Below are 22,602 nucleotides of genomic sequence, written 5' to 3'. Positions count from 1 at the left end.
TTCACCAAGTCGACGGCACAACACGAGCATGACATGCATATGGCACAAGCGGCTGGGCGAAGAGCATATTTGCGATCGTTATGGCCTGAAACCCTGAACCTTGCTGATGCGCAAGCGTGGGGGCTCAAGATGCACGTCTGACATGCGTTTGGGGGCTACATCATGCCCGCGGAAACTTGTCGCACGAAACTGACCATTCTTGTTATGGTGCTGGGCGGTGAGTGCGGCTGCATCTTCCAGGCATTGACGCTGCACTCCGGGGCAACACTGCACGCGCTCGAACAAGGCAAAGAGTCAAATTATACGCGCAAAAGCTATCATACTCCCCCACAATCATGTCAAAGCGCCTAGCCTTACCTAGCTCAACAAGCAGCGACATCAACCAGTTGCGCATATCTAGTGAACTCCTCATCACGTGCAAGCATATCCCGCTCCTCGGGGAACGTGCCCAATACCAACTCCACGCCACCATCTGCCTTCAGTGGGAACACTACTAAGAACCTGAATCGCCCGCTTCCACGCTCTAGCTGGGGTCTCATCGTCTCTGGCGAACCTCGGTTGGCGAAGTAGACATCACCGAAGCTGATCTCGTTCATCTGGAAAAGTATCATGTTGGAGATCATGGCATGCATGTGGTCAAGACCCATGTTGGCTGTGGAGAACCTGCTGTGATCTGGCAGTGACTGCAGGAGGGTAAAAGCATCGTGGATCAGTGCTGGCGTCATGCGCGCTGCAGATGCACGCAGCATCTGCGCGATACTTGCAATGCTCGTTGTGGAGGCGCAGAGTTCTTCTACTGGCATGCTTGTCCGGTTGAGCGTGAGTAGACTGCCCATGTATGAGTCTGGTAAGAGGGAGGAGAAGTAGGGTCGTCCGTCCGTTGGCAACTCGAGAATGGAGCAGTCGTCAGGGCTGAACTGTTGGCCATTGGCCTTGGCTACAGCGTAGCGAGCCCGCAATGCCGAGCGCCAGAAGAAGGCTTGTACCATATCACTGATAGACGTACTGACACCGTTCGCAGCCGGATCGCTTGTGACGTCCGCTTTGAGTAACTCGACCTTCTCGGGTGGGATCAAAAAGAGAGTAGTGTCCATTTTTCTCTCTGCAGCCGGCAAAGGCCATATCGAGTGCAGCGGGTAGCGTGGCGGTCGGCCAAGAGGTCCCGCTGGCCTGGCAGCATGTTTCGCAAGGACGTCGTCCGTGGGAACAAATGGAAGTAAGCCCCAGACATCAGGGTCGATCTCATCTACCGAGCGCGCATGTCCTTCCAACTCATGCAGTACTTCGGGAAGGCTGTGGTTGAAGCTCTCCGCATCATACCACGCACATGTTGCTGATGAGTCCCCTTGCAGGTACCTGCAATTCTCGGCCCACGCTTTGATAGCAATGATAGCACCTACACCATCCAGGCAGCAGTGGTTGAGGTCAATGGCGAGGATGCAACCGCCTTTGATGAAGTTGGCTTGCGCAACAAGGATATCGGCGGGTAGTTGTGGGAAGGTATCTTGTCGCAGTACCAACTCGTCCTTGAAGGCTGATGGGACGAAACCGCCTTCTCGTAGGGTCTCGAAAGTCGGCAGCACATTTGATAGGTCCTTGTACACTAACCGGTCGCGAGTGGGTTGCCCAAAGGGTGGCACGGCAACGGTGAGATCGCCGTTTGCATGTGCAATCTCGTCTTTGGAAGAGCGAATCATCTTTCCACCAAGGGCTGGTATGAGTTCAAAAGTCCGATTGAGTCCGGCTTGCATGTTTGCAAACGTCTCTTCGAACGACGCGTCTGCCTGTAGCGGAAAGTAAAACACCAGGCCCATGTAGTGATTCGGATTGACGTAGTCGAAGGGATTCAGCCGGAAGGACTGCCACGCTCTTCGCTGAGCGATCATGCGCTGCAGTTTCGATTCTTGATCGTCACCTGATCTGGCACCATTCTTTGCTCCAGCGATCAATGGTTCGAGAGCGGCGGTGAACTTGGCTAGGGTTGGATTGGCGTAGAGATGACGGGGTGCAAGTTTGTCCAGGCCTGTGATAGCTGTTCGGATGGCACTAACGGCTGCAGACACTCCCAAAGAATCTAGACCGAGGGCGAACAGGTCATCGTCTGGAGTGGCATTGGAGGTGGCTGGAAGAGAGGATGCGAGTATCTCTCGGACTGACTGCTGCAACGTTGATGTGGAGGTACTGTCAACGATGAAAGACCTCTCTTCACTCTGGAAACTGTAGAACCGCTCGATATAGTCGTTATACAGCGCCATTGTTGCTTTCCTTTTGACAGTCCCTTTATCTGTCCGAACGAAGGGTTTGTCTGGTTGCGCGAATATGACGTAGTCGCGTGTCAAGTTGACTGTGTGTCGGGCAGAAGACATGCTTGTCTCGATCTTGGCCCATATGCTGTCCATGAGTTCGTCGCTCTTGGTCGAAGCATCCTTCAGTTCAATGAGAAGGCCTGCCTGACGCTTGTGGCTACCAACAACAAGGCAACCATCGATCGCAGAGTGCGTGCCAACTAGTGCTTCAAACTCCAAAGGCAAGATCTTGTAGCCGTTGGAAAGAACAATGAGGTCGTCATTTCGCCCAGTGAACGCCCAAAGGTTGGGCTTGGTGGGGTGTTGCTTGTAGAGATCTTTGAAGTTGATCGATGTCTTCTCCGGGAATGTGTGGAAGATGCCTTGGAACAAGGATGAATGTTCGTTGCGGTGAACCCAATGCTCATAGACGCCAGGCTCCACTTCCTTGAACTCGAATCCGGAGTAGGGATGGAAGGCGAACCAGAACCAATTCTCCCTGTCAACAACGAGGTTGCCGATGAAGAGACCCTCCGTCGTTCCCGTCAAATTGAGCACTCTGATGACGTCGTTGACTTTTCCGGCACTGATCGGGCTGACCGGGCCACCGGATGCGCAGATGAATTTGGATCGCTGGAGCTTTGCCAACACATCAGGTGTGTCTCCAAGCTCATCGACAAGTGATGGCACCATACTCCAAATGTCGATCTTTGCGCTATCGGCGAGGTTCTCGACCAGCGACATGTTGGGTATAACGTTTGTTGGCCCCATGACAACCTGTAGACCGAAGAATATTGGCATCAGGATGTTCATGATGATGCCAGCGCCGTGACACATAGGAAAGGAAGAGTAGATCCGGTCTCCTTCCTTCCAGTCCGAAGTCCATGGTACCAACCCCTCATCGCCGTCGACAGGTGGAAGTAGGCGAATCGCATCCATCGTTCCGACCAAGCTGTGAGACCATGGAATAGGTTTTGGCACACCTGTCGAGCCCGATGTGTGAAGATAGCAGAAGGGATCTGAAGCCGAGTTTTGGAAGGTTTTGGTGTATGGAAACGGCTTGGTGTCTTCTGTATCCAGGAGCTCGTCTAAAAGTGGTAGCTCCAACAACTTCATCGAACGCCTTTCCAGGAAGTTCTTTACCAGAGGTACTGCCGGCACTTCGCCTGCTTTGGCCCAGATGTCGCAGTCGGTTGCTTCGAGCACGGCCAGTGCGCCTTCAACACTGTTCTTGGGCGAAAGGTTGAGGGCGGCGTAGCCCACTTTGACACACGCATATGTAAGGAGGGCATGCCGGAGGTCGTGTGGCCCGATATAGCCTACTGGTCGCACAGATGTCGACTCGCCGATCTGTGCGTGGAGCCACCAAGCAGTCTTGTCTACGGCTTTCGCAAACGCATGCGCTGATATATCTCGGTATGTTAGACCTGCACCAGAAGGCTTTGCGATGGAAAAGACAACACGGTTGGGGTGATTTCTCGCGACTTGGTCCATGATTTGAGGTATGAGACGGTGGCCATAGTCAGGCTCTCCTCCAATGGCGTCCGTATACGATGAATCCGAGGTCTTCATGTTCGGTGAAGAACGTGGTGGGGATCGCGGTGGTGATTGTGCGAATGAGGTGGGTGGTGTCGAAGCGCCACTGGCCATCGACATCGCACTTGGGGATGAGTATCCGCTCTTCGTGCCGTTAAACAGGCTGCGAGCTTGCAGATAGCTGGTGTTTGCTTCGTTGATCCACGGCATATCGGCTCGTAGCAGTTTCCTCTCCTTGAAGTAGCTTGGCCGCCCGTCCTCGTATATCAGCTCGAGACGCTGGTCCTTCTCAAACTCGCCCTTGGGTGCGCTGACCCATTCCCCATCGGCTAGCATGGCTACGCTACAATGCCAGGGTGTGGTGTAGCCCGTTTTGGTGTTGAGAAGACTTATGGAGATCTTGTGGTCGCCTATCGATTCGTGTATCGACAATCTCAGGTGGTTTGGGAAGGCTGCTTTGACTGCTCCCGCATAAGCCTGCACCTGATGTCAGTATCCGGTAGCTCAGCCACGTAAGGAGAAGGTTCTTGAAACTTACGTATCCTCTGAAAAGCATCTGCTTGGCTAGATACTTGACGTCCCTCTTGTATTGGTTGCTGCCGCGGTTCTCTCCAAGCGCGAAGATGTGCTTCAGATCCGACTCGAGAAACTTGCGGTAGCCGAGATAAGTCAGTCTCGTATCCGCATTCTCCCTGATCTCTTTGTCGATATCGATATCCGGCCTTCCATGCTTGTTCAAAAGCAGTCGCCTGAAGTTGGTACAATTGGCGACGTAGGTGATCTCTCGCAGCTTGTCCGGGAGCGGAAGGTCAAGTATGTCCTTCAAGCGAGAGAAGGCAACGTGGGTGAACTTCTTCTCCACTGCCATCTGCCGCAGAGCCTCGCCATAGATCCATGTCTCACGGTCAGATATCGATAACAAGTCTTGTTTTATGCATTAGTAGAGAACATCCGTAACCATCATACATACACATACCGTTGTAGGTGATGCCATCAGATATGATGGTGACTCTGGCTCCGGGCTTGTAGACATCCTTGATCCTTGCGCACATGTGGTTCAGGCGTTGAAGCGCTAACTCTTCAGCCTTGTCGGGAAGGGAACCAAGCACTTTGTAAACCTTGTTGGCCGACTTGAAGGGAAAGGCCGGCAAACATGCTTCGACGCGTTCACCCGCCAGGACGAATCGGTCGATTACGGCCAGGAAGTTCGCCGTTCCTGCCGCTAAGCGTTCTTTGGAATCGTCGAACTTGTTGAGAGCATGTTCGTAGATGATATCCAGGATCTTGGTCGATGTAAGTCTTACGTCCGAAGACGATCCAGCAACTGGCGGGTTTGTGGTTTGAAGCGAGATACCAAGGCCGTTGGGGCTGTTGCCAGTCAAGCCGTTGAGGCGTATGGTCATGTCCACCATAGTCAGTGAGACATCAAAACACTTGTGGTCTGTGAAGGTGAGTAAAGCCTGTCCTCAGGTTCTGAAGTCGCTCATATAAGGACCCTAGAATGAAATGGTCAGAGTTGTGTTGTGTATGCAGGTAAGATGCAGGATTGCCACACGAGCCTTCAGGCCAGACGAAGGCTGACGGAAGCCACGATGACAGTGTAGTGTCGGGAACGGCACGCGAATACAGTCCGAGCTCCGGCATTGCAGGGGAGGCTGAGGTAATATGAGGTTGTTCGAGGCGAGCGGACGTTCACCGGGTCGCTTGTTCCCAGGCAGCATACAGTCAGCGCATCGTGCGAGTCATGGCGATCATTCTCAGCGCTGGCATTATGAGATGCTCCTGCCATTGATGCAATTGGGCTTCACGAGACCAGGTGGAGGTGGAGGGTTTACGATTAGTGTGCACGTTTGGTCCGGCCAAGCTGTGTCGCTGGAGTATAGTCATTCTGACTGAAGACGAGCCCGATCCGGCGATCGATAACCCGGATGGGGGCTAGGACGCGTGATGGTCGAGGATGCAGGTCGGTTGGTGTGTGAGGGCATGTTGGCGACGCCTGCCCCGGTGAGGTTTGACGAGGGGTGCCAAGCGTCACGTGTTCTCTAGCGGCAGTCCGAGCGCGAAACCCTCTCATCTGTCGCGTCGCGCTTCATCGCCAAGCATCTCCTCTACTGCATCCACGCCGCCACCAGGCGGACGCAGGCTCAGTACAGCCTATACTCACGCTTTGATCACAACTAACAGTTGACGATGCGATATATGCTAACCGGCTACGAGCAGCATGTCGCCCAATCGTGTGTTGCCGTCTAGGAACACGCTGACACCAACATTACCAATGCTCTCAACATCATCTCAACGATGCTCCTCATCCGCCAATCTTAGTGCAAGGTTCCAGGCAATTGCAAACATCACAATCGCCATCGCAAATTCTTGACTTCAGGTGGATTAGAGCGGCGTCAACGCCAACCATCCCTAGCTTACGCGATGTTGCGATATAGCTTTGTCCAGCCACCGCCTCCCGGTGGAGAAGTGGAAAGAGAACGGCTCAATACGAGCTACATCTGAAGGCTAAGAGAACCGAGTAAGCATCGCCGTATTATGGGAGTCTCAAAGCTGACAGCAACAGCAGTCTTACGATCATCCCGACGCGAGACCAGGCTCTAGTTTGAGCCAGAAGCGCATTCTCTTCTTCGTAGTCTTCCGACCGTACCTACCCGTGCCTCCAACATGCCGCCCATGTCTCCGCGCTCATCGCAAAGCTCCCGGTTATCCACCGATACAAGTTGATACCCTCTTCTCCATCGTCTTTTCGCTAGCCGGATTACTGTGGGCGGGGTCCATATCTTGGCTACGGAGTATATCTCCCTAGGAGGTTAAGAAGGAGCTCAGTCGTGTGTCGGACTTCTACATGACATTTCTAGCGGCAAAAGATGCGTCGCTAGACTTGCTAATAAGAGCAGCTGATAGCCAAAACGTGCTCATGCGAAATTCGCTCATTCGAAAACGCGCTCACGGCAGTATGCGCTTGTTTGAGAAGGCGCTTATCTCGTGCAGCTAGGTGGCTGATCCGGCAGGGTGCCTCATGGCAAGGACTAGACTCGGCTGCGCACTCGTGGGCGACATGTGTTGAAGGCCTGGTGCGTGGGATGACGGCGTCGGAACCAAGCCCACAGCAGCGGGTAATATGCCCTCAGACTGCTTGCAGTGGAGCGGGCCGTTGGACAGGGTCCGTGCTCGCGTATGGCTTCACCAACCTCACCCTGGTTCGCGGGTCGTGTCTGCATCCCCGCTTACTGTCAGCATGGCGCCTCTGCGCCCGCCGCAAGCGTTCAGTACATGTACACATGCGAGGCCATGATGCGTCGCGGCTCGCTATCACGTTCTCACCGGCCAGCATGACACACGATTCAACACCATATTCATACCCGTATTCCCAGGCTGCACAGCTGGACGCGCGCATTACCATCCCGAGGCCCTCGATCGATCCTGGTCTAGCACCGTTGATCGACTCAGTCCTTTTACCGGAAGAGTTGGATGTTGCCTTGCTCCGCGGCTTCGATGTTGGTGGCAGTCCCGAACCAATCCTCGAAGCGAACCCGCATCTGACGCATACGGAGCATGCCGTCCCCAGCTCGCATGGCCACAGCATCACCTTGTCCGTCTTCGCCCCGAAGCCTTCGCCGCATGCATTGCCAGTCTTGTATTACTTGCACGGTGGCGGCATGATCTCAGGCGACCGCTTCAGCGCTGTCGCTCAACTAGTCGATCTCGTCCAAGGCATACCGTGCATCATCGCCTCGGTCGAATACCGTCTCGCGCCCGAGACGCCGGCACCAGGAGGTGCTGAGGATTGCTATGATGGGCTCGTCTGGCTTTCTGCAAATGCCATGGGTCTGGGCATCGATCCTGCAGCCATCGTGATCTGCGGGTCCTCGGGCGGTGCGCCCCTCGCTGCAGCAACCTGTCTCATGGCACGCGACAAAGCAACCCCAACCGTGCCGATCAAAGCGCAAATGCTATTGTCGCCCATGCTCGACGACCGCTGCGACAGCGTCTCAGACCACCAGTTCGAGTACGGTGTGCCCTGGAACGGCGCCACGAACCGCGCGGCCTGGAACCACGCCCTGGCCGGTCAGCGTGGCACCAACACAGTCACCGCATATCAGGCCCCATCCCGCGCTACCGACCTGTCCAACTTACCTCAGACTTACATCGATGCGGCTGAATGCGAGGTCTTCCGCGACCCTGCAGTCATGTATGCTATGAATATGTGGCGGTGTGGATCCTCGTGTGAGCTGCATGTCTGGCCCGGTGGAACGCATCTGTTCGATGCTGTTGATAATCCGAAGGTGCCGGTTGTGGGGGCTGCGATTGCGGCGAAGAGGGCTTGGCTGAGGAGGATAATGCTGCCTTTGGGTGATGACGGCAGCACGGTATGATGTGATGTGCTTGCCGTTGTCATGTCTGTGTTCGGGCTGAAGATATTGATCCACGACCCCATTTCATCCGAGATGTCGTTCTTGACATGTACTTTTAAGATGTCTGTTGATCGCGATCCGATCCGCGCCTCTCCATGTGCTCAACGGCTGATTCATGCGTTGCTGGCACATTGATCTGACCATGAATGTTCTAAATGTCCTTCTTTCGAAATTGTGTCCTTGATAGCATGATCACTGTCAAATACCCCTAGTCTGCTGTCAGCATATTCGCCAATGTCTTGATGTCTTTCTCGGGTTACGCAGCGACTTGTGACTTGTGACTTATCCAGCTTAGCCTCGGACATGTTGTCATCCACCAACCTGAAAGCGCTACAGTGGCTAGCGAAGGATCGATGGCTGTTGATAAATTTGCTCATATGGCCAAGAGCACAAAGACTAGACTCGAAGTACCTACGGCGTTAGTGCAACAGCTGGTAAGCTTGGTATTGCTCGGCTATGCCGCGTTGTTCGTCATATCCGATCCGACGACCCATGTCTCCTTTGTAGGTTGTCAGATAGGTATCACCTCATCCCATAATGCAGTAGAAGCTCCGTCGTGAATGCTTTTACGCATCAAACGCATCTCATCCTTCATACTACCGCAGCAACTATCTGCAGCATGACACGTAACATACCAGACCAGAAGCCCAAAACGCACCAGCTTCCCATACTGCGAATACTAGGTACGCAAACTCCAATTCTAGCCCATACCATCCACATCAACTCACCACCCCACAGGCAAATCCGAACAACTCTCCGCAGTATCCCACGCCCTCGGCTTCTTCAAGAATGTCGGCATGTCCGCCCACTACACCCTATCTAGCACCACCACTACCCAACCACCCAATCTACAAAGCGTGGTATACGCGGCGTTGGCGGATGTCGTAAAAAGGCATGCTATCCTATCCGCCATTCCCATAAACGAAGCGACGCCGGAGGCGTACTTTGCGCGATTAGAGGTAATCGATCTGGAGAAGTGCGTGGTCTGGAAGACACGCGTCGGTGATGCTACGCGCGGGGAAGAGGATCTTGAGCTGGATGGGATTCTTGAGGGGCAGCATAATGTCGGGTTTACATCTGATTACGGGGATGTGCCCTTCTGGCGCTTGGTTATACTCCAAGATGCCGGGGCTGAGCTCAGTTTCACTGCATCGTTCATCTTCCACCATAGTCTCGGCGATGGCGCAACAGGATCGATCTTCCACAGGTCTTTCCTTCAAGGCCTGAACACCGCTATCTCCCTCCCCTCTCCCGTCACCCAGAACAACACATGCATACCCACCGACCCCACCATCCAACTCCTCTCCCCCCTAGAGACACTCCATTCCCTCCCGATAAACCCCAATCCCCACTCCCACCGCGCAAACAGCGCCTCGGAGTTGGCAGAATGGTTCGGAACCCCCATTCACACGCCCCTGAAGACTCATTACAAAACCCTGTACTTCTCACCGCCAACCACCGCAGCCTTCGCAGAAAGATGCAAGGACAGCGGCGTAACAGTCACATCCGGTCTTACCGCCGTACTATCCGGCGCTCTCTTCTCTGCTTTACCAGACACCGTGGAAGCGCTGACGGGTATCATACCGATTAATCTACGGCCGTGGCTCAGTCTGCCTGCGACCGAGGCGGATGTGGCGATGGGAAGTTTTATTGACGCGATAAAAGTGCATGTGAGACGTGAGGAATGCGTGGGAGCTGGTGATGATGGAACAAGCATGATGAGCGGTCTCCCCGCTGCACGCCATGCGGCGGAGGAGATCAAGAGATATCTCGCCAATGCTTCGCCGACCGGCGAACCATACACGTCCATCGCGCCCTTCAAACTCATTCCCGATGTTGCTGCGGTGTTCACATCTCTCCTTGGTACGACCCGCGATGCTGCGTTTGAGATATCGAATTTGGGTCGTTTTCCACCACCCGCTGATCATACTCGCTCTGGCGACGATGATGCCGCACACTGGCGGATTGGTAGAATGGTGTTCAGTCGCAGTGCCGTTGTGTTTGGTGCGGCGGTTACGACGAGTGTTGTTACGGGGGCGGATGGGGGTTTGAGTGTGGGGTTTTGCTGGCAGGATAGTGTTGTGGAGAGTAGTGTGGTTGAGCAAATTATGAAGGGGTGTAGGGAGGGGGTTGAGGGCTGTGGGTTTTGAGTGGAGTAGAGGGTGCAGCAGTGGAGAGGGATGTGTGTGAATGAACTGCTGGGACATTGGGGCCATGAGGCTGGCGTGGGCTGGTCATGCACTTAACGTAGCTTGATGTATTGTGCCTGTGTAGTTGTCAACACCTTTCGTGCGCAAGACTGCAACACTGCTCAATTAATACTTCTGTCATCGCAGTATAAAATCCTCCACCCGATCTTGATTCGTCTTGATGTACGCACCCAATCCAGACACATGCTGGAGACCTGTCGCAAAGAGGAAGCAATCGCCACTGATAAGCTTCCATCTTCCATTGCTATCCGGTCTAAGAAGGCAAGGCGCTACAGCACCTTTGATGATACAGACTGCATCTCCAGACTGTGCGTCTTCAGGTACGGTCGCAAGCTCGCCGTTAGTCAACAGACTAACTTTGCAAAGCTGAAGAGCTTGATAGAAGTTCTCCATTTCTTCCCGAAAGTAGATCGGTCTGCCCTGGTCGGAATGAGGTGTTTGCATCAAGTAGATGAGTGGAGACCTACCCATGTACCACAAGCTCGAGTCAAGGAGTAATGCAGATCTATCCCCTCCATGCGAGACAAGACTATATTGTCGTTAGTTTCAAGCATCCTCCAGGGAATTTGCGCGCTTACTAAAGAAGATCCTGCGGCCAAATTGGCCGAGCGTTGGTGGGGCAGAACTTTTGAGTTTCCCTTTTGCATCCCAATATCGTCTGCTGTTGTCCAGATCGTAGTACACATTGAGCATCTGTCGCTCAGCGTCATCGTTATCGAGAAAGTGAAATGCCCGGCTTGACTTGACGATCTGCGCATATTGACATCCTGCAACATGTAGTTCTGGACCTGTGAGAGAATCGCCCAAGGCGTAATAATCTAGCGTGCGTTTTCGATCTTCGGCGGTGGCGCAGAGTGATGAGTTGCCTAACATCCTTGCTTTGTCTGACTCGAAATGGAAAGCAAGCGACTGAAGTGGCAAGGTCTGAGACCAGTCTGGCATCCATGAGGGCATGCCCAAGTCATGCGGGTGACGGGAAGCGGCGAGTATTCGAGGTCCCAACACGGGCACAAGAAAACTGGCAACTCGCTCGAACAATTCGTGTAGGCTCTGTGTATAGTCGATTAAATGGTCGATCTCCGATTGCCTAGCGCCAAGTAAAGACTTGAGAGCAAAGACTTTGTCTCTTGGGTTGGTGGCTAAACATTCTCTGCTCAGGTATAGTCGGTTCCACAAATTGAATTGCGGCGTCGAGTACTCAAATTGTCTGGTCCATAACAACCCAAGAGGACGTGGTAGAACACCTCTTGTCAGCTTCGCTGTATTGTCACTTCTTCCACGATATCCGTAGCAGATTCCCTCCAGGTTCCCGAGTGGTATGACTACCGAACCGTATACGATGGTAATTTTCTCCTTCTTGTACACTTCCTGGAGAACCCACGTTCTTTTGAACCACGGATCTTCGAAAAGCTCTTCAAGCTGCTGTATGGTATGTCTACTAGGCGGGTCGCCGTAACCTCCCGGGCGTGTGAGTTCTTTCTGTAGGTGGCGAAAGTCTGGAACCTGATCGCTGAGCATCACCATGACACCTGTCGCACGGCTGTATATCTCATTCATCATGCGAACCTGCTTTGATCGCTCCCCTAAATCTCCCTGGTTGATGCAGACCGCATCAATCCAGATCCACCGATCTGCCTTTGGCTGCCGCAAGCGACGCAGAGCAGCATGACAGTTCTGTCCGACAATTTGCTCTCTGCCATTCAAGTGGAGTTTGTTCGTCTGTGTGCTGTCTCCCCAAGTGTAGGACACTGCTTCGTAGATGGGTGTCTTATCGGAGAGTTCTCTGTGGCGTATCGTGCATACGATAGGGTCTGCCTCGTTCGGACTTGGATGCAGGACAAGGATGCGGACGGAATCATCGCATTGTAGTGGTCGGTACTCATAAGAGGGCCGTTCCATGACCAGAAGGTCTAACCAGGGGTCCCGAACAAACCAGCAGCGTTGTGGTGCTTTCAGGTGTCAGGCAGCAGTTTCGCTTGTCGTGCGTTGGTCGTGACTGCATACAGCAGGTGGGGTATACCGCTGACCCTCAGCTCATTGTAAATGAGGCTGGTCTCGGCATCCCAAAAAGTCACGAAACGCCAGAAGGGGAGATCGACGTAGCCAGGCATGATATCGTTATCGTCTTTAGGAATGGCATCGAGCTCGGTGTCCTTGTAGTCTTATTATTAGTTGTTAGCGCAGCTAGAAGTTGGTGAACGTGTCAGCTTTTGACTCTCGCGGCATCTTCACCCTGGAGAATCATTGCGTCGGTTGAAATAGTTAGCGTCGCAAAGGAGCGCATGGCATTTGTCTTCAACTTGGCGCAGTGGTGATGTGCCATGGTTCGCGTTGATAGACAGCTGCAAGCCGCCGCGACCCGCGTGGCAGATCGCGCTTTGCTGTTTAAGGGCTAGCTTCACAATCCCTGCTTCCGCGGCTCCTGCGTCATCGGCCATCACCAAATTTTGGGGCAAGCCCAACAGCGCGTGTGATCAACACTGACGAACATTACGAACACCCCGCGCAGCACTTCAAGTGTTACTCATTCGCATAGGAAACCCAATCTTTACCCGCATATTTGTTTAAACCCAACCTTCACCCACTTGAACAGCGTCCCAAAGCAAACATGGCGACGCACGAGCAGTACATACTGCACGTCACAGCAGGCGCAACATACGACACGTCAAAACACTCAGATGTCCTAGTCAACAGCGAAAAGCCTGTCGAAATATCATCCGACCTGATCGACGCGCGCGTCCACATGCGCATCAAAGACTACCGCGGTACGCCTCCCGCCCGGACCCCTCCATCAAGCTGCCCCTCCAACGCGCACCGTCACTAACAAAGCCCAGGCCTACCAGAAGGCTCCCCAAAGACTTCGCCCTACTTCTCCACACCCCAACACCCGTACGATCGCTACTCGATATCCTTCTCCTTCACACCCAAACAAGACATCGCCGGCGACAAGCTCGTCTTCGGAAACGACTTCGACCACCCGATTCGCGACCGGTTACCGCCGCTGTTCGATAAGGCGTTTGGGGTAGTTAGGTGGTGGATCGACCCAGGGCTAGACGGCGATGTGTACGCGGACGAACCATACCTCTATGGCGCGCTTCTCTCCTCCATAAACGTCCTGCGCATCGGCAGCAAAAAGGAGGCAGACAAGCCGGCCAAGAGCGATCTGGAAGGCGAGGCACAAACAGAAGGAGACGTGGAAGTGCCTGGCTCAGACGGCGAGGCTGTTGTATACGAAGAAGGCGCCGATGGCGACGGCGTGGAAGTCAGAAAGAGCAAACACGTACCCGACAGAGCCAGCGCAAGACAAAAGTTCTTCCTCACGGAGCAGAATAGGAAGGACTTTGTGTTTGAGGCTGGGAGGGAGTACAAGTGCGATTTCTTTAACCCGTATCTCGATTTCAATGAGTTTGCGCTGAAGATTGGGTATGGATTACCAACCATCAGTATGATCGGGCACTGGGATGGACAGCCGTTGCGGTACGTACACATTCCTTCACCTCCTGTATCTCCCATCGTCATCATCGTCATCATCACCACAACTCCCACCACCACTACTCACAAATTTCTTTGGACCTCGGGATACGGAGCTGACTTGAACGCATTCACTAATCAGACCGCACACGCTTAGATATGTGCTCAAGAACCGGGAAACCAACCGGGAGCTCTTTGTCGTGGTTATAGAATTACTGCCGACTGAGCAAGCGAAGAAAGAGGGTGCGGAAGATCCGAAGGAGAAGTTTGAGGAGGTGCATGGCGGGGGGAAGAAGGAGGATAAGAATAGTGACCTTGATTAGGGGATCGGGTCTTGGTATCCGCAGTTTGTTTGGTGATGGGGGGTTGGGTTTGATTGGATTGGGGGTATCGGTATGGCATTTGGGGGGTATCGGTAATGTGAGATGGGACCGGGTGGGATGGGCTGGGGCTATTGCTAGGGATGATATGGAATTGTACTCAGTATGGGCAGCAAATGCAGCAGTCAATGTAACTTTGGCGATACCTTCCATTCATGGCAATCTCCGTTCTCCCCCGCGGGGACACAACGTGGGCGCCGCCGGTAAAGAAAGCTCGGACCTCCGAACTTCGGCGGCAGCTGCAGCAACACCAAAAATTCCATCGCGGACCTGTCATTCCCGCATCACATCCCCAACATGGCCGCACGCACTTTGAGGATAGGTCAGGACACCCAATTGCATCCATACATACCGAATACATCTCAAGCTGCAATCATCGACTAACACACCCCGCAGGCCTCATCCCCGGCGACGGCATCGGCCGCGAAGTCATCCCCGCCGGCCGCCGCATCCTCGAAGCCCTGCCCTCCTCCTTCAACCTAAAATTCTCCTTCACGCACCACGAAGCCGGCTGGTCCACGTTCCAAAAGACCGGCGCCGCCCTCCCCGACGACACCGTCTCAGCCCTAAAGTCCGACTGCGACGGCGCCCTCTTCGGAGCCGTCAGCTCGCCCACCGTGCAAACAAAAGGCTATTCGAGTCCGATTGTGGCTCTGAGGAAGAAGATGAAGCTTTATGCTAATGTGAGGCCTGTTAAGAGTGTTAGGGGAGGGTTGAAGGAGGTGGATATGGTGATTGTGAGGGAGAATACTGAGGATCTTTATGTTAAGGAGGAGAAGACGTATGCGGCGCCTGATGGAAGCAAGATTGCTGAAGCGATCAAGCGGATTTCCGAAACCGCGTCTTTCAACATCGCAGAAATGGCGGGCGATATCGCACTCCGCCGGCAACGCGTCCGCGACGCTGGCGCAAAGTCTATTCACTCCAGCCCGCTGGTAACGATCACACACAAGAGCAACGTGCTGAGTCAGACCGACGGCCTGTTCCGCGAGACCGCAAGAAGGGCGCTTCAGAACAGGAAATACGGAGGTGTGAATGTGGAAGAGCAGATTGTGGATTCAATGGTGTATAAGCTGTTTCGCCAACCACAGGACTACGACGTCATCGTCGCACCCAACCTCTACGGCGACATTCTGTCTGATGGCGCCGCCGCCTTAGTCGGTTCGCTCGGTCTCGTCCCGAGTGCGAATGTGGGTAAGGACTTCGTAATCGGTGAGCCGTGCCACGGTTCCGCACCCGACATCGAGGGCCAGGGCATTGCGAACCCCATCGCCACCATCAGATCGACGGCGTTGATGTTGGAGTTTATTGGGGAGGAGGAGGCTGCGGCAAGCATTTACAAGGCTGTTGATGCGAATCTGGAGGAGGCGAGGCTGCTCAGCCCTGACATGGGCGGCAAGGCGAAGACGGAGGAGATTATCGAGGATATCTGCAAGAGGTTGTAGAATGGTTGTTAGTAGAAGCTGTCGAATACACGGTTTATGACGTCGTGCTGCGATACAAGTATTCCTGTCTGAACCGAGTGTAGAAGCAGTGTGAGATGGATGTGTTATATGGACTTTATAGAAAGATGATGTATGTTTCAAGGACGCATATCCCGTACGTTGTACCAACTCCATAATCCTAGCGCCAGAGTACCTAGGTAGCGATCTCACACCCTCGTAAAAGCATCAACATCCACCCTCTGATAAAAGCTCACATGCCCAAACGTCTCCCAATACTGCGCTAGGCGATCATGGCTGATGAGGATAAGCTGGCTTGTCATGTAGTTATCTGTTCGACGTTAGCATCCATCTACCCTCAATCCAACCATCATTGAGTCGAAGTGAACAGTAGAAGTGAACATACCATCTCTAAACCCCGTCGCAGCAATATGCCCCACACTCCTCACAATGCGCGCGCCCTTGAAAATCTCCTCCTTCGCAACGCGGATCAAGCCATTCGGACCAATATCCGGTGCTATGAACGTATATTCGCCGCGGGGAATGTTTGGGTCGCCGGTGAGCTTGACGGCTTCGATGCGGCCGCGGTACACACTCTCGTCTTCCTCCGACCTGTGTTTACTGTCGTTTGATGTTTCCCCTGAGGCGGAGATGTAATTGTGGTAAGCAGACTGTAAAGTGGCGACGCTATCTTCGAGATCATCTGCGTTCTCCATTCCAACACCAATTTCAACACCCCCATCAACAGATTCCTCCTCAGAAGCAGAAGAAGACGCCGCATCCGTCGGCGCCGTCGTCCAACTCCCCCCACTACTCACACTCTCCTCCCTCTCCCTCGCCCGCATAGCCCACAGCGCACGTTCAGGAAGCGGCTTCGCATCCCGCTCATCCGGTTGCATGATAGCCAGGAACTCGCAGCCGTGGCCCGCGTAGTCGCCGCACCAGATCCCTTGCCATGGTTTCTGGGGCGTGGGCGTGTAGCACTCCTCAGGCAGGGTCGCCCACGTCGTTACGTCCTCGCCGATGCGCATGCCCATGCCGAGGACGCGGGTTGAGAACTCCATCCAGCGCCGGATCCGGAACGTGGATTCAGAGAGTTGGGAGAGGGTCGCGGGTTTCTGGCCTGGTTGCCGGTAGCCAGATGGGGAGTGGTCGTTGCGCGTGCGGTGTGCGCTGGGGAGGGTGAGGGGCGGCCAGACGGGCGTGGCGTCTGTTGTTATGGCCGTGGGCCAGGGGCGGGTGAGCATGAGTTGGGAGAAGAGGGATGCGGCTTGTTGTTGGCGGTCGCGGTAGAGGGACATGCGGACTTCTTTCTGGAGGCGGTAACCAATATTCCCGATGGCTTCTTCGTAGGCGTCGCGATTTAGGCGCACGATGGGCGCGTTGAGGTCGAGGCGCACGTTGGGGCTGAAGGTGTGGATGATGGCTTCGGGGTGTTGGTCCCAGGATAGAGCTACGGGCGATCGTCGTTCCGCAACGAGGGCGTAGGCTTCGATTGCGTTGAGTCGGTGGTCGTAGCGCGCGATGAGCAGTTTGCCTGTGTGGGCTGTGTCGGCAAACCAGATCTTGCGCCGCGCGATGAACCAGTATGGGTGGTGTTCTTGGTATAGGTCTCGCCAGGTGAGGCGCGCTGGTTTTGTGATGTTGGGGACCTCTGCTTCTACAAAGGCCTGCCAGAGAGTATCTTGGAATGTGTGGGTGCGCAGGACTTTGCTGGCCATGCCCACGGTGAGGAGGTCTGATAGGGTGAGGTAGCTGAGCACATGATGGAGTAGTTCCGAAGGGAGGTTGAGCAGCGGCGGGATGGGCGTTTGCGGTGCCGGGCTTTCTGTCTCGCGAATCCGTAGCTCCATGGTTTCGATTGATCGTGTCGCGTGCTTGAAGTCGTATGCAGCCTCCTTTTAGGAATCGATCGACCGTTGAAGTACCTCAGCCAGGGTGGCGAAGAGCTTAAGTAGCAACCACGTCCGTCCCTCTTACCTCTCGCAAGCAACCCGCACCGAAAAGAGAAGTAGTGAGTCGTCGCCCCAAGACTTAATATAGCGCCTCAATCGTCGGTCCTGCAGGGCGCTCTCCCACCCGATGCTACCGTCTCGGCAACGTTCCGCAGTGACACCTTCCCACCTTCGCCTAGCCTTAACAAGTCCGGGGTAGATTGGCGTGATCAAGCAGCGAATACGAGCGCTATGCAAGATCAAAGAAGATCAAAGCACTACTCGCGTATCTTGGACGCGCTGAGTACCTGCTCTTTTAGATGTTTGGTGTTTGATGTTGCTTTGCGATGATGACGGGGTTGCGATATCGGATGATGCGCTGCAAGGGTGAGGCGGCTCGGGAATGTTCTCGGGTGCGACGGCAGAGTGTGGGAGGAGGTTGATGTACTGTGTAGTGCTTTGCCGCTGACAATGGGAGAGGGAGTGGTCGAACGCAGGGAGATAAGTGGTTGTCGTCGCCACGCAGGCGTGATAGGTGCGTGTCGGTCACGATATCGCAGTACGTCACCGTCCGTCCGTGCGCTGCCGCATAGCTGGCTTTTGTGGGGTACCGTGAACTTGACTTCTGCCACCACATTTTGAGGCAGACATCACGTTTTTAGGGTACGCACGTCGCGACATCATGTAGCCAGGAGGTATCCAGTGATGATGGGGTGAGTATCTGTGCTGAGATAAAGTGACTTCATGACGACATATCACCGTGCGCCCGGAGATGTGAGGATACAAATCACGGTTTGAGGCATACATCAGCGTCGGGAAACATCATTCATTCAGGCAGATTTCAAGCCAGGCGACGACATCACCATCTACATACACCACCTCCCAAACCCCCAAACCACCCACCGCCTACAAGTCCTTGAACTTGCCCTTCCAGGCCGCCTTCTGCGGCGACCTCTTCACCACGCCCACCGGCCCCTTCCCCATCTCCCCCTCCCTCCTCTTCTGCTCGAAAGCCGCCTGTCTCCTCCTCTCCCTCTCCTCTTTCTTCTCCGCCAACCCACCCACAGTCTTCTTCATGGCCGAAGCCCGATCTGCTTTGCGGAGCAAAGTCTCTTCAGCCGCCTTGTTCTTCTTCAGCTCTTCCTCGAGGAACTGGCGGCGGCGGCGGAGCTCCACGAGTTGCTCTTGGATGCCGGCGGCGGACTCGAGGTGGGCGGCCTTGGCGGTGGCGGCGACGACGTTGGTCTTGGTGGTGGCGGTCGCGGCACGACGGCTCCTGACCTCGTCGAGGAGGCGGGCGTCGGCGGCTTCCTTGGCTCCCGCGCCGTACATGCGGATAGGGGGCGTTGCGTACATCTTGGCGATTTGGCTTGGTCGCGGATGTAGTGTGGGTGTGTGGTGGTGGTGAAGTGGTAGTATGGTATGACTTGTGTTTGATTCTAGTCTTGAATATAGTGTGATGGTGGTATGGTAGGCTTGAAAAGTAATTGTGGATGTGAGATGGATAGAGAGAGCTGGAGAACAGAAGAGTTGGAGACGAAAGGACTTCTTATATAGTAAGGACTTCTTGGCTGGGACGACGTCTATTCTGCCGGTATTACAATAGCAAGGACTGCAAAGGTGAAGGTGAGCATGCAAATTTTCGCTGACAGCTGGTTTCTATGGGGCACAATAGCAGGAGATACGTGGGAAAAGATGAGGCTGGGCGAGGTGAAAGGGCCTGTGGCCAATGACACCTCTCTGAATCGACTTGGAAGTGAGCGCGACTTTGGCTGCCGGCTTTCTACTGGCTGCGAACTTCAGAATATCGACCGCTCTACCGGTCTGCGCCACCGCAGGACGTTTCAGAAAGTTTGCTATTGTCACTCGATAACGACGTCGTGGCCGCTGACGTATACGCGCTGCGGATCTTGGGAACCGTCAGATCAAACATCACGTGCTGGGACGAGTACCAGGGCAGCTTGGAGTATGAACGCGACTATGCCATTCGCGCACCATCTTGGTCTATGATAGTAATATGCGCACGCAACCACCAATCAAGACATGCGCCGATTCGAACATGACAGCAACGTCACTATCCAAACATAACCGCACTCACAGCACATCTCCACGCGCTTCCCTCCGACCCGCATCCCTTTCCGCCCGCCAGTCTCTGGTAGCCTGCACCCACTCCTCCGGATCCCCCGGCATCCCCAAATCCCCATCAAACCCCTCCATCTGCATATTCTCCAAAGTAAAATCCGTCGTAGGCCGTAGCATCCACTCAGGAAGCGGACCCTGAGTCACGAAGTCCTCTACGTCTTCTATGAACCACGCTTCTGGGTAGCTCAGGTCGGCTAGTGTGTCTTCTTCTGGCTCAGGCTCGGGTTGCTCTTCTGGCTGTGAGGGTGAGGGTTCTTCTTCAAAGGCGCGACGTGTCATCCCGATAAGGTCCATTTTGCCGAAGTTGGGTGGCAGGTCGGGTATGATCTCTGGGCGCCATTCGTTATTGTCGGGACTGTTGGGACTGGAAGAGAAGAGGTAGTCGTTTGGGTTGCCGAAATCGATGGGGTGGCTTTGAGAGGCGGGGATGGGGTTGTCGGAGAAGAGGTAGTCTAGTTCGTGGCCTTCGTTGATGTTTGAGACCGCGAGAGCCGCAACCTCGTCGGTAGTTTCAGCTTGACCTTGAGAAGCGTGCTTCGAGTTGGCATACGCAGTCTCCTCAGCTTTCTTCTTTGCAGCTTCTTCAACCTCCCTCCGCGCAGCTGCCTCAGCCTCCTTCTTCGCAGCTTCCTCAGCTTCCAACCGCAATGCCGTCGCCAGTCTTCCCACACAGCCACTCATGTTGCTGTTCACATCGTCCCTGGTGATCTTCACTTCACCAAGCACAATAGGCTCATGATCCTTGATCTGCTTCTGTAGCATGCGCATTGCTACCGGGCGGTAGTCGACAGCAGGCTCTGCCTTCGCAGGCGACGAAGCTGCAAGCGTGGAAGACTTGTCCGGCGAGAGTGTGTGAGTGGTGGAGGTTATTTTTGGTGTATTGATGGGAGTGGAAGTGTGATTTGGTGCTGTGCTTGGGCTTGTAGCCATCTGGGTCGACGCTGGATGTGGTTTGGCCGCATGGTTTGTCGTCACACCTGATGGTAGCAGCTGGACATCAGCTTGCTGCTGTCTAGCATTTTGAACCTGCGGCGGAGCTTGCTGTTGCGGTCGGCGCTGCTCTTGCTTTCGATTCATGGAGTGCGGTGTAGTCAGATCGTTACTATGATGACCCAATTGTGCAGACGCGACTGGCGACAGTGTCTGACGCAGCGGTGTTGCATATTGCGCCAGATGGTGAGCGAATGAGGGGGCTGTTGCAGATGCGATCGCAGTATGCTCCTGCGACCTGCGCTGAGGAGAGAAGCTGGAAAGTTCCCGCTGTCGATGTGATCCATTTGGAGGCAATCCATTGTAGCCAAATGCAGGTTCGCCGGCTTGACGCTTTGCTGCTGGAGCGGGACTTGTTGATGTGGTCGAGGGAGTAAGAGATTGTGTTGGCGAGTTGAGGAAGTTATGTTGCGCTTGAGGTTGCGACGGAGATATCGGCTGATGTCGGGATGCAGCTATACTGCCCGTGTTGACTGGATGTTGAACTGACCACTGTTGTGGGGACTGATGCTGGAACTGCCACGATGCTGCGCGTGTGGGGGTAGCCTGTCGCGACGAAGACATCTGCTGAGCCCGCGATCCTGGAGAAGGGAAAGTCGATGGCTGCGACTGGTTCCCATGTTGTTGTGTAGGTCCCTGACGAGCAGCCTCAACCCGACTCCTCCTCGCAGGCGTCTCAGACCGCGCTTGCCCTGCCCTCCTTCCCCCCAGCACACCCCCCAACAGCCCCAACACCCCATCCCACCTCTCCACCTCCTCCCCAAACTCCCCCTTACTCTTCTTATTCCAATCCCCCCACGTCTTATGCGCAACATGCAGTTCCCCCTTGAGCACCATCTCCTCAACCCGCGTCTTCCACGCCCGGATCTGCTTGCCAATAGCATGTTTCTTGTTCTTCTCTGTAAGACCCTCGCGGCAACACTTGTGGTGGCTACCCTCAGCGTGTAGGCATTTGTACAAACCATCTGGTCTCTTAGTACAAGCCGCGAGTGAGTCTTCGGTGGGATATTCAGGGACGGCGGCTTTGTCTAGGGGATGTATGTGTTGGTCTGGTTTTGTGTCGCCCCATTGGCGGCGGGTGGCGAGGATCTCTGCGGGCGAATCCATTCCGGGGGTTTGTGTGATGGGCAAGGGAGGAGGCGGCGATGTTGTTGCGGGCGACTTTCGTCTCACGTCGCGACAGCCATTTGTTTCCCATGCGTGAAGTTTCTCGTACCAACGTGCTTTGGGGTGGGTTTGCTGCGCTTTGCACCAGGCTTCGATGGCGGGCTTGTTGTCGTTGTAGCGCTGCTCTTGGGATGTTGTGATGGAATCGTTGCGGGCGCGCTTTGCTTGCGCTTTTTGTTCTTCGTCTTCTGATCTTGGGCGTTTCTGAGCTTGGTGGGCCATGGGTGGTTGGATGGGATGTACGACGGGTACGCTGGGAGTATACGGGTTCATTCCAGTTGGTGTGCTCGTCGAGAACGTGATGTGAGGCGACGACGTTGCGCTACTTGTCGGCGTTCTTGGAATCGGTGGAGGCATCGTGTACGCCTGGGTCTCTCGTGAAGTTGCGCTTTACGTTCGGTGGCTGTGGCGTCGACGTCAGGCGGGTGGTGTTGTGCGTTCGCCAGTGCTTGTCGCGAGTTGTCCGGGGCGAGGTGAGTGATAGTAGGTACGCTGTAGAAACATTATTCTAACGCGCTAGCGATCCATGGTTGAGTGAAAGGCCATATTGACCTGCTCTCTACATTCACTGATGACGTTGTGTATCTTGGATGTCAGATCCGTGGTTGAGGATGCGAGCTACCTTGG

General features: G+C 54.6%; 8 protein-coding genes across 8 annotated transcripts; 4 read left to right on the top strand and 4 right to left on the bottom strand.

Annotated features, from left to right (window-relative positions):
- Positions 1 to 362: 362 nt before the first annotated feature.
- On the bottom strand, positions 363 to 5,233 carry J4E84_010424 (putative NRPS-like protein biosynthetic cluster; the record flags this gene model as incomplete). The annotated part of the gene is made up of 3 exons (XM_049392979.1): positions 363 to 4,304; positions 4,360 to 4,745; positions 4,798 to 5,233. 3 exons carry the CDS (start codon positions 5,231 to 5,233, stop codon positions 363 to 365), a joined length of 4,764 nt encoding a protein of 1,587 aa, XP_049239373.1.
- Positions 5,234 to 7,156: 1,923 nt separating this feature from the next.
- On the top strand, positions 7,157 to 8,200 carry J4E84_010423 (uncharacterized protein; the record flags this gene model as incomplete). Its single annotated transcript, XM_049392978.1, has 1 exon — positions 7,157 to 8,200. The coding sequence occupies one exon, from the start codon at positions 7,157 to 7,159 to the stop codon at positions 8,198 to 8,200; it is 1,044 nt and encodes a 347-aa protein (XP_049239372.1).
- A 658-nt stretch (positions 8,201 to 8,858) lies between these two features.
- J4E84_010422 (uncharacterized protein) lies at positions 8,859 to 10,389 on the top strand (the record flags this gene model as incomplete). Its single annotated transcript, XM_049392977.1, has 2 exons — positions 8,859 to 8,922; positions 8,978 to 10,389. The coding sequence occupies 2 exons, from the start codon at positions 8,859 to 8,861 to the stop codon at positions 10,387 to 10,389; spliced, it is 1,476 nt and encodes a 491-aa protein (XP_049239371.1).
- A 2,668-nt stretch (positions 10,390 to 13,057) lies between these two features.
- On the top strand, positions 13,058 to 14,243 carry J4E84_010421 (uncharacterized protein; the record flags this gene model as incomplete). Its single annotated transcript, XM_049392976.1, has 3 exons — positions 13,058 to 13,214; positions 13,284 to 13,926; positions 14,078 to 14,243. The coding sequence occupies 3 exons, from the start codon at positions 13,058 to 13,060 to the stop codon at positions 14,241 to 14,243; spliced, it is 966 nt and encodes a 321-aa protein (XP_049239370.1).
- Positions 14,244 to 14,597: 354 nt separating this feature from the next.
- On the top strand, positions 14,598 to 15,745 carry LYS12 (homoisocitrate dehydrogenase; the record flags this gene model as incomplete). Its single annotated transcript, XM_049392975.1, has 2 exons — positions 14,598 to 14,622; positions 14,697 to 15,745. The coding sequence occupies 2 exons, from the start codon at positions 14,598 to 14,600 to the stop codon at positions 15,743 to 15,745; spliced, it is 1,074 nt and encodes a 357-aa protein (XP_049239369.1).
- A 280-nt stretch (positions 15,746 to 16,025) lies between these two features.
- On the bottom strand, positions 16,026 to 17,595 carry J4E84_010419 (uncharacterized protein; the record flags this gene model as incomplete). The annotated part of the gene is made up of 2 exons (XM_049392974.1): positions 16,026 to 16,057; positions 16,149 to 17,595. The coding sequence occupies 2 exons, from the start codon at positions 17,593 to 17,595 to the stop codon at positions 16,026 to 16,028; spliced, it is 1,479 nt and encodes a 492-aa protein (XP_049239368.1).
- Positions 17,596 to 18,582: 987 nt separating this feature from the next.
- On the bottom strand, positions 18,583 to 19,032 carry J4E84_010418 (uncharacterized protein; the record flags this gene model as incomplete). Its single annotated transcript, XM_049392973.1, has 1 exon — positions 18,583 to 19,032. The coding sequence occupies one exon, from the start codon at positions 19,030 to 19,032 to the stop codon at positions 18,583 to 18,585; it is 450 nt and encodes a 149-aa protein (XP_049239367.1).
- A 738-nt stretch (positions 19,033 to 19,770) lies between these two features.
- On the bottom strand, positions 19,771 to 22,248 carry J4E84_010417 (uncharacterized protein; the record flags this gene model as incomplete). Its single annotated transcript, XM_049392972.1, is given in 2 exon segments — positions 19,771 to 22,228; positions 22,241 to 22,248. The coding sequence occupies 2 exon segments, from the start codon at positions 22,246 to 22,248 to the stop codon at positions 19,771 to 19,773; spliced, it is 2,466 nt and encodes an 821-aa protein (XP_049239366.1).
- Positions 22,249 to 22,602: the final 354 nt, after the last annotated feature.

This window comes from Alternaria hordeiaustralica, assembly GCF_023758085.1.
Source record: "Alternaria hordeiaustralica strain BMP 2776 chromosome Unknown scaffold_40, whole genome shotgun sequence".
In the NCBI taxonomy this organism is placed as follows: domain Eukaryota; kingdom Fungi; phylum Ascomycota; class Dothideomycetes; order Pleosporales; family Pleosporaceae; genus Alternaria; species Alternaria hordeiaustralica.
The sequence above is the reverse complement of the archived record's forward strand: the minus strand, read 5'-3'. Positions and strand labels throughout refer to the sequence as shown.